Consider the following 11,303-nt stretch of genomic DNA (forward strand, 5'->3'; position numbering starts at 1 on the left):
TAGTTTATTGCCATTTTTTTTCCTTTTAATATGATGAATTCTGTCTGAAGGGTTCACATCATAACATCCATATTTTTCCCATGAGATCATCATTCACAGATGAGTTTCCATCAGGGAACAAGCAATATCTCCTGCTGCAGAACACCTGACACAGCCACAAAATGGGCAGCTCTTTTCACCAAGTCAAGCCACAATCTTTTTTTTCACCAAACATACAATCTAGGATATTTCTATAGCAAACAGGAAATTAACAAAAAGTTATTACTACCCAGAAGTCTGTATCAGCTGTTTGATGCTGATAATTGGAGAGATGGCATAGAGCACCATTTTTGTTTAAATCCCACTATTACTAATACTATGGATAGTCAAGTCACAATATGTGTGGATTTCATGAACAGAAATTCTTATTTTTTTAGGAACTTTATACTCAGTTTAAATCACTGGCTGAAAGACCTATCAGATCTTTTCTCTGACCTTGAAATAATCCATGAGACTTGCACACAGTGAATATGACCCTAAGGTTGAATTTTCTTTAAACTAAATTGCTCCTCTGCTCTACTAAAGAAAGATAAACCATTTCATTTTGTACTGAAGTTAATACAATAATTAGATGACTTTGGAGACCCACTTACTGTTCTTAAATGACAGCTTTATTTTTGGACATTAGATACTCATGTTGGTTCATGTCACACCTGCTTTTGCTGGATTTTGCCTTTACAGACTGGTTCATTCCACAGCATTAAATAAGGCTGAGAATAAAGATGAGTTAATATGCCTGTTTTACACAGAATAATATTCCATTTAAATTAGATTTTGATTTTAGTAGAACAGTAATATAACTTTTGAAAACCTGTGCACACATGGAGAAGTATCTACTGATTTCTCATTTACTAATCTTATTGGAATAAAGTGAGTCATTCAGCAGACATGATGTAAAATCACAACTGCCAGTTTTCAAGTAGAGGTTTCTTTAAAAATACATAGCAAAAACCCCTCATCTATTCTTTCAACATTGGTGCAGAAAAGTTTAATTCAGTTGCCAAAATGCTGGTTAAAACTACTATTAGAGATTCATGTGATGATGGCATTTAGCAGCTGTAAGTGTATGCAGCATATCTGTAAAATAATGTAAATGCTCTATAAGTGCACAGCAGAGAACAAAGCCTGAGCCAAAGAGTTTATGGTTTAATGTTCTGAATCTTCTTTGTGTTGAATATCTGCAATATAAATTCAAAACTGCTTGCAATGATACCCCTTAAATATACTTTAGCACTGAACAGGCTAACAATTAGAATGGTTGGAAGAAGCATATGAAAGATAACAAAGATAAACATAACAGAATCAAACTTTTTCAGTGGCAAGCATACAACTGATGTTAAAAAACTTAATAAAGTCAAGCACTTTATTGTGCTTTTTCCCCCCTCCTCTGTATGTTGCTGTGAATATGGGATGACTTTACAGAAAGTTGGAGGTGGAGAAGGTTGACTGCTCATCTCTGTGGCGTTTGTAGTGCTGTACCTAGACCATAATTAAATGACAGAATGCAATAAATTACAAGATAAATGTACACTCTGTGCTTTGGAGATGGTTGATAGCATTTATGATGGGTGAAAATCTGTCGATATTTGTGTGGGTGTTGGGGCACCTCTCTTTAGGCCAAATCTGGTTGGGGTACTGATGTCCCCAGCAGCAAAGCAGGAGCAGAGGGCTCACACTGGAGTGAGAGAATGTGCCACAAATCCATCCAGGTCAGAAGCTGCACTGCCAGCTGAGGGAAAAACTCATGATCTTTGATCTTTGCACTGTTTTCCAGATCGATTTGAGAGCACACCCAGCCTTTCTGACCTTTTGTTTCCTCAGATGTGAAATGGCACTGGGGTTAGGTGTAATGCTTCTATCTACAATTGATTGTTCTGAGGGTTAAGTTAGTTTTAAATGGGAGGTGAATTACATAAAGCATAACTCGTGCTGTAATGATAAAACCTGGTGACTGCAGCAGAGAAGGGTGACCCTACAAGCTGTGTCCCTGTGGTTCAGCACAGCAGGAGAGCACCAAAAACCTGCTCTGGAACCACAGCTGGGTGATGGCACTGCTGGGTTCTGTGGAAAGGCAGAGCTTGGGAATGTGGAAATAGCACTTATTTCATGGGACTCACCTGCTCTGAGGCTACAAAATCAGAATTTGGTATGTTCTGTGTACTGTGGTCATACTCTGACCAAGTTTAAAAGCCAAATTTCACTTGGATAAATATATTTTAATAGACCTATATGTGCAATATTTTTCACTCAGTTTTCCCCTGCTAGTTTTATCTCAGAAGCAGAAAAAAGCCCCAAACATAAAACCTGGGATTTCCAGTCACAAATGTGAGAGATTGGATGACAGTGCATGCCTAAAGTGGGCATGCAATGCTTTGTCCTTCTGCACAGTACAAAGCTGGACATAATGAGACATAATTTGGGAGTTTGTAATATATTTTGGGTTTGTAATTTTTCTGTTGTTAGTTTGTTGTTTGGTAGGGTTTTTTTTTAAAGAAAAGGAGAATAGAAAGCTAAAACCCAGGAAGATACCTTTTTTAAAATGTAATGAAAGTGCTAAAGACTTGGAATGAAGACCTACTTTCAAAAATTAAAGTGATACATTTTGAAAGGAAAATGATTGAGAAATCTGTTAAAAACAAGAGTTTTTAACAATCAAAATTCTGTTTCAGGAATCAGATGAGGCATGGGAGGTAGACAGCAGTATACCCTTAATATTCATAGAAATAAAAATCCTTAAGCAGGGATAGATGGGATGTGTAGGAAGAATAAGGACCATGTGCTCAGGAAGAATCAGGTACCCAAGCATTACAAGACATGACATGGAAACAGATGTTCCATTCCTAGAAACCAGAGAGCAAATGAAGAGTGTCATTTTCAATCCACATAAATATGCCTCAAATTGAGATTCCAACATGAAGCTTCAATCCTCTTGTGCATACTCTGAATCCTTCTCTCTTAGTTTTGTTCATTTATTTAATGTGCAAATTCCACCTTTTGATAATGCCATTATTAAAGATAGCAGAGCTGCACGTGAATCTTATGGTATAAACCTGAGGCATTTATGTTGTAGTATGGAATAGTCACCTTTGAAAAACATATAGAGCTCTTTGAAAAATATACAGACCTCTGGGATTTACTAAATAAAAAAGAAATTTTAGATCAGCCAGGGAAGGTAAATTTCTCATCTTTGTTATGCCTGGTCCTGAATAAAATTAAATGCAATTTCAGTTCTCTTTTCCAGAATGCAATTCTCATTCTGTGTTATTCCAGTGCCTTACATGGAAAAGGATAAATATCTTTTGAAATCAATGGCACATCTTAAATCACTGACAATTTTTCAAGGTATTTGATCACTAATTTTTTTTTTTTCCTTTGTTCATTATTTTCAGACTCAATCAATGCGGTGGACATATGAGATCAATGGACTTCCTCCCCCTTTTGTACCACCAACAATGGCAGCAAAAGTAGTTTGCACCAGCAGCTACACAGGGTCATCCACAGTCCGACAGCGCAAGTTTTTACATGAAAATCTGAATCTTACAACCACTGGAGCATCTTCACCGATCAAGGGGGCACCTTTGGTTCTTAGGAAAAAACAGAGAAAGTAATGATCTGTTAATTTTTTGGTAAGAGAGCAAATAAACTCTTCAGGTAAAAAAAGGATATGGTTTGTTATTTTTTTTAGCAGATATGGTATGCATGATTTGTGTGTTTTGTATGCAAGATTCAGAGCTCCTGAGGCTTAGTAATATTCCTATTTTTCCATAAGGGATTTTGGGTGCTTGTCTAACAATTTATTTATATTAAATGTCAGCAAGTTCAGAGAAAGAACATTGAATTAAAACAAAATACATCTGAATATTGGGTAATTCAGACTAATGCTTTCCTTTCTAAGGGATATTGGTTTAGTAAGACTGTAACAGGAGGTTTCAGTGAACATTCTGTGTGATGTTCAGCACATTACACCCATGCAAACCAAGCAAGAAAAACAATCCCTGATCTCCTCCACAAATAAATCCTTATCCAAAGGTTGCAGTATTTTTCTAAAATGAAATGTGGTTTTGTCATATGTCTAGAGCTTGAGTGCCTTTCAGGCTCTCTTGCTTTGGCAAATTTCATTAATTAGGACATCTTTGCTGTGTATAAAATAACAATCCTGTTTTATTCATCCCATAACACTTCACATCTTAGATAATTATATATAGCATGGAAGCAAAATAAAAATGTCCTGCTGCAGTAATTTGGTGTCAGGCATATTTTACAGAGTGCTTTAGAACATTGAAATATGGAAGGCTATGAGAAGTCAGTGAGGAATAGAGACAGATTTTCCTTTTTTTCCTAGAATAAACAAATCAGAGGTGCTATTCTTAATGTGTTTCTATTTCCATTCTTTAGATGGGAATTCAAGCTTTCTCTGCTTTTGATATAATGTGGAAAATTAGATCTATGCAGACATGCTTTGTAAGATCATTGGATGGGTAACTCCTGCCTCCTTTCTTCACTGAGATCATTTTTCCTGATTTTACTAACAGAACATAAATTGTATTTGTGCCTTTATTTTGATGGCAAAATGTACTTTGACAAAAAAAATGGCTTGGCACAGATTAAGTGCCTTCTTGGCTCCAATACAGAATGAGCATTGCTGCTCAGGAATGGGGAGCCTGAGAGGAACCTATGTAGGTCATTGCAAATGAGCACCAATAAAACCCTTTTACAGCAATGTGCTTGAGGATTTTGTTTATGCCACACATTTTTAGAGAAGCTATTACAGAAAATGTTTGGAACACATAAAAACAGCAATGTGTTGTTTAATATCTCCTTCTAAATGCAGGGTGCCCCACTTTGGTCAGAAACCAGGTAAAGTGAGAATAAAATCAGCCTTATAAATCCAGTGCAAAACACTGAAAAGATCCTGTCCATACTGATATCTCTAGAAGACATTAAGAAACAAGCTGTTGCAATATTTATCTTTAGTGCTGCTGAGACCCCAAATACATCTGGATTTCATAGGAAGGCTCTATCTACATATATAAATGAATCAAGTGTTTCTCTGTCCGTAAGAAATCAGAATTTATGGATCAGCAATGGTTTCACAACCAATGGTTGGTGTTCAGGAAATATATCAGTGACTATATTTCTTGTAAAAGCTTTGTTATGCTTGTTTCACTCGTTCAAAGTTATGCTTTCCTATTTAAAATGGCACTTTTTTGCAAGATGTACAAAATTTTGTAATTCTCCCAGAAGGGGATTAGCAGGTGGCGTAGAGGTGAATCACTTAAAAATTACATGGTGCTCACTCCAGAAATTTTATGCCCAATTTACTTGCCTGCACTTGCTGCTACATGTGGTAGCTTTTCAAATTCTTTCATACATCTAAACCTTTAAAAAATCCATAGGAAAATTTGCAATAAAATAATACCAGGAGATGTTTTCAAAGGAACAGTTTGATTTTATAATCTATTTTAAAACGGATGAATGCATAATCCATGCTTTCTGGACAAAATTATGTGGTTTTTTTCAATGTGTACCAGGTCACTTCTGAGCTGTGCAAGATATGCCATTATCAATTGAATTTGGAGCTAATATCAAAAATGTATTTTTCTAAATTCTTATAGTTTAAACAGAACTAAGCATATTTCTTCTGATATGAAGACGATTTAAAGAAAGATAATTGTAGCTGTGTGGTTGTAACATCCACAATGTTTTACATACTATCTGCATGCATTTATGGATTACATTATTTTTACTTCCTTGCTGGATACTTGCACTTCCATCACTGAGGTGACTGTATTCTCTATAATGCAGTGGCTAATTCCAAGTATATATCTTAAAAAACAGTTTCTAAGCAGCAGCACTGGAAGATTTCCAGAATGATAACTTTTATTCAGTACTTGCTTCTTCCTTTTTACTAGAATTACTGAGCCATTTTGAAAATGTTAGTGTTTCAACTCCTGGAAGGAAAGGTCTGACGTGGGAAAAGATTACAAAATGCTGCTTTTTTAAATAAAACCGAAAGATTTCACTTCAAAGCTTTTGGACTCACCGTTAAATCTGAGCTTCAGAGCAGCTGGGCAAGCTGCTCACCATCACCCTGCACCCTAAAAATGTAATCTGCAGAGGAATTCAAGCTCTTAGAGATAGAGCTAAACACAATTGTTGCAGTCAGGGCTCAGGTCTGGAAAAAAGCAGCCCAAATGATTTAGCTTTGAATTAATTCTAAATTGCTGCTCATTATCATAATCTTCTTACAAGGCAATGGGAAAGAATGAGCACAACGTTGAGTTACAGCTTTGGAAGATGCTCTCACAATGATTTCTGTTCCCTCATGCCACGTCAGAACAGCACATCAGAAACTGGTAGAAAAAAACCCCAAAACTTTGTTTCTCCACGTTGGAGTACCCATCAGGATCCTTTTCTTCTGAAAAGGACGAAAAAAGGAGTTTTTCCCTTCACATTAATCTGTGTAGGCACAACTGAAGCTCAGGAAATGGGAAGGTATTGGTTATTACTGTAAATAAGAGCTCTTAATTTCTCAGTGTTAATATCAATTAGTGATCTAAAATTAACTCTACTGACCCCATTTATATATTTTGATTTATAGAAATATCTAATTAATAAAATACAAGAAGTTTTCCAAAGTCAATTTGGCACTCATGGCCAATGTTTTGATCACAGTCTTACATGCCACACATGAGTCAGCTGTGCATTGCTTGTTAGTGGCTTAGCAGAAATACTTTTTGTCTAGCCAGTGTAGTCACCATGTGTTTATTTATATTTCTTCCTCCCCTCTCTCTCTATGCCTCCCTATAATGATTCATCTATCAGAGTAATTAAAACAATGATTAAAACCTTATGAAGCAATGTTATTGTGTAACACAGAACTTTGGGAATGAGGTCTACATTTAAATTTATTTTTAAAATACTGTGCAGCTTTTGCAGTATCGAGCTCCTGGCTTTATGTGACACATCCAGGAGTGGGGACAATGTGCCCTGGGGGCTGCAGGATTGTACAGTCAGAGCTCTGCCTTCAGAACAGTACAAAGCAATCAACCTTCTCAATGTTTGATGTTTGGCTGAGCTTTCTTTGGCACAATGCACACAGGAGAGCAACACCAGGGCAACGTGGAGATGCCATTAGGATTCCTGCCATTAGCAGCTCAGCTTGGAGAGGGTTTTGCACAGATTTCAAGATTGCTTGTTCTGCTCATGTCTGGCTCACCATGGTATCAATGACACTTGAAGACTTTTATATTGGATTTCTCTCCCAAGACATAAAAAGTTTGCAAGTACCAAAACTGCCCATCAAAAATAATAGGAGCCTAATGTTAACTCCTTGCCAGAGCAGGTTTTGTGTGAGTCAGGAGGATGGGGAAATAGAGGCTGCTTTGAGCACAGGAGGTAATCCTGATCAGGTAAAGAGCCCACTGGGGCACAGTGCCCTATCCATTCCTGCTGCAAGGAGAGGAATTCTTTCAATGCACATCTTTGGGACTGAAGCCAGATTAGAAGAGGACAAAATGCTGAACCAGCAGTGCTCTTTGGTGGAATACCATAGCAGCAGCCAAATCTGAGCAAACACTTTTTTCCTCTTTGATCACCCAAACTAGCAGAAGAAATAGAAAGCTCTGACTTATCCTACACACAGCAAACATCAGGGAAAAAGATTGCTGTATATTAATAGATATTCCTAGGAGGAAAGCTTAATATTTAGAATAAGAGAGAAAATCTCTGGCTTTGCCTCACTATTTATTTGCTCGTGAGGCGTTTCATAATTTTATTTCTCCCTGCAGTGACTGCTCATTCTAAAATAAATGACTGAACAGTGCTTTACTGCTGACACAGATCACAGTTTGTTGCTAATGGAATGTTAACTGCTTTTTAAGTAACTCTGAATAAACCTACTGATCCATAGAAGATTCATCTAAAAAGGAATCCAATTCATCTACCAGCTTTTCTGCTTCCACTGTCATGAAACATATTTTTCTGCAGTTTACTGCAGTTATAATATTGGTAATGTCAGTTTTCCTGTAGTAGGATATTTTATATTTTGAGACCATGGCGTGATGAGAATTTGTTGAAGTCATGGCAGGACATTGATGCCAAGGTCACTGCACAGAAATCTGTCTGAAAATCACTGCTTGGTGGCTAGGAAAATAAAGACATGGGGCAAGGACCATCTTTGACCTTTTATTTCCCTCCTTATTCCAGGATTAACCTCCTTTCTGCAAAGTACCCAGTTTCTCGTGGTAGAAAAAAAATTAAAAAAACATGTGAGTGGAAAACCTGACAACTCACTGCTCATCCCACCATGTGAGTACACAGCAGATGCCAACAAACCAGTCTGGCACAAGTTTTAAGAGACAAAATCAGATGTATCAAGAAGGGTAAGGCAACAGAATAAAATCCTGCCAGTTATGAAATGGATAGTGTTGATGTTCAGTACATGAGATCCAATTCACCAATCTGCAGGAAAATCAAAGGCTGTTTTCCCATTCACTGTAACAAGTTTGCAGGGTGCCTTTGCTGTAGCCTACAGACCTCATATTGCCCGTGTGAGGTGAGAAGGGTAGCTGAGTCTTGATTCCAAATCTCCTCTAGTCCTGAGTGTTTTCATATAATACTGAAGGGCAAAATGTACATTGCAAATCAATGAAAACTTGCAATTGTCAAAAAAAAAAAAAAAAGAAACCTAAAAAATATCAAAATCCATAAGAAACAATTTCTGCTACCCCCAAGCTTCTCTAAAAGAAGCATCTCCAAAGAGAGGTTTTCATTTTGAGGAAACTAGCCTGTGAAAAGGAAGACTCCAGATGACCTATTAATTAACAGACTTCAGGGTGACGTGTGCAACTTCCACATTCTTTGATGAGAATAGAGTGCATTTCTCTAATATTGTTTAGGTTTAAGTATCACAGAATGGTTTGGGTTGGGAGAAACCTTTAAAGGTCATGTAGTCCAACCACCCTGCAATGAGCTGGGACATCTTCAACTCCATCAGGAGGCTCAGAGCTTCATTCAACCTGACCTTGAATGTTTCCAGATCCAGTCATCTACCACTTCTCTGGGCAACCTGTTATGCTGGTGTTTCACCACCCTCTTTTTAGAACATTTCTTCCTTATAGCTAGTCTAAATCTACCTTCTTTTAGTTTAAAACCATTGCTCCTCATCCTGTCACAAGAGGCCCTATTAAATTCTGTCCCCATTATTCATATAAGTGCCCTTTTAGCACTGACAGGTTTCAGTAAGGTCTCCCTGGAGGCTTTTCCAGGCAGACAACTCCAACTCCTCAGCCTTTCTGCACGTGAGAAATGTTCCATTCCTCATCATTTTTGCGGTTCTCCTCCAGACTCACTCCAACAGGTCTCTGTCTTTCCTGAGAGCTCCAGAGCTGGACAATGAGGCAATTCTCCTGTAAATATAATAACTGATACCTGGGATACAGAATTTAATATACTGACGGCTCCTGTCAACAATCTGAAACATGTTTGACTGTTTAACATCACTAGAGAAAACAAACCCAAGAATACTGTATCAATAATTTGTATTTCCAGCGTACCAACTCCATTTAGGAATAGTTCTCTGCAGTCTGTGGTATATTACAGAGCTAACAAATATATATCTAAAGGAAGAATGAAATACTGATTATTTTTATTGCTTGAAATGTAAAATAAATGTATACTTGCATAACTCTGGACTTTGACAGTCAAGCTGAATGTTCAGGCAGTCAGGTGTGTGTTTCTGAATTCAGAGCATACATGTGAGTATTGGGTTAAATACATGGTAAATATGTGAACAACACTGACTCAACAGCCTTGCATTGCTCCTGGCATAAACAGTTGCATTCAAATGTAAAACCTGTGATTTTAAAATGCTTTTCTGAGCCATGCAATCACCTGGCTAGTGTTAGTTGGTACTTCATTCCATTTATTATTGTCTTATTTCTGTCCTAATATTTTCTATTTAAAAAATAAATAAACTATAATTAAATAAATAAAGAAAAAGCCAACAACCCCAAACTAAAACCAAGGTTACTCTGCCTAGGTCTGAGTCTTCCTGTGCTCAGCTACCATTTATTCATTTTGAAGCAGATCCTATTGAACCTGAATCTAAATTACATAGAGGAGATAGTGTGAAGGGAATACAGAGACAAATAAGCTCACAGCTACAAAATTAAATCTTCATGGTAAAGAAATCTTCTTGTATAGAAATATTTTCTAAGGAAACTTCCTTTCCCTTGGAGAGCAATATCTACACACAATGGCTGTGATCACTGCCATATCAGAGATTAATTGCTAGCTGATATGTCACTGTACTGAAACACAGATCAGCTGCAGAAACATTGGATTAGCTCATTAAAACATATCATTAATTGGGTGTATAACATCTGTAAGAGTTGTCTGGTCATGTGCAGGTCACAGAAGTCAAAGTGCTCGAGTTCAGGGGCAAGAGGTGGCTGGAATTATGAAACCCCTTGGACCACAGAGGACAAAAGGGTGGATGGACTGAAGCTTCCTGGAGGTTTCCTCCCCCTCTCTCTCCCCTTGCCTGTGATGTTTCAGCTGCCAAGCCCAGCTGCAGCATTTAAGGCAGGGCTGTGCTGCTGTAAATAAGAGGGAACAGCTGGGGGGATATTGCCACTGGGGGTCCCATGGCTTTAAATATAATCAATATAGGGTCTGATACAATCCTTATCTTAACTTTCAGAGCAGGCTGCAAATTATCTCTGCACCTTTCCCCGGGTTTGTATTAAAAGGAATAAATTACAAAGAGGAAATTTGCATTTAGCTTACTTAGCTTGCTCGTGATAGCTGATAGTGAATTGTGATGGTGCTCTTGGGAGATTTTACCTATCATCTAGTGCATCGAGAATGATGGTTGGCTGCAGTTCCTATCACTTTTCAAAATGTAAAAAAATAAATTACTTGGTTATTAACAGAGAGGATCAACGACCGAATCAGCTAGGTAGATTATCAGTATCTGAATTAATGAATCAAAAGCAGCACGAAGAGGGAAAATAGGAATGTAACAGCCTCACTGGAATTATTTGGGAAGGGAAAGTTTGTAAGTGAGGAATAGTTCCACTTTAAAGAAAGTAGGACAAGTCAGCTGGCACAGAAAACTGACAAGGTTATGGGGGATTATTTAAACTAGAAACAGGAGGAAAAAATCAGCAGGTGTTGAGGAACACTTGAGCCAGTCAGAGACATCTGCCAGGACTGTCAACCCTATATCAGTATCTCTGTCACAGTGTAAAAAGTATGAA

General features: G+C 37.5%; 1 protein-coding gene across 1 annotated transcript in view; it reads left to right on the top strand.

Annotated features, from left to right (window-relative positions):
* The window catches only part of CFAP47 (cilia and flagella associated protein 47), a 255,123-nt gene extending 251,412 nt beyond the window's left edge, over nucleotides 1–3,711 (top strand). Inside the window, exon 64 of the mRNA XM_085049413.1 lies at nucleotides 3,429–3,711. Within this exon, the coding sequence (XP_084905539.1) occupies nucleotides 3,429–3,647 (219 nt within the window). The 3' untranslated portion in view covers nucleotides 3,648–3,711. The remainder of the gene's footprint in view (nucleotides 1–3,428) is intronic.
* Nucleotides 3,712–11,303: the final 7,592 nt, after the last annotated feature.

Source organism: Lichenostomus cassidix, chromosome 1 (genome assembly GCF_008360975.1).
Source record: "Lichenostomus cassidix isolate B80296 chromosome 1, HeHo_3.0, whole genome shotgun sequence".
NCBI lineage: Eukaryota > Metazoa > Chordata > Aves > Passeriformes > Meliphagidae > Lichenostomus > Lichenostomus cassidix.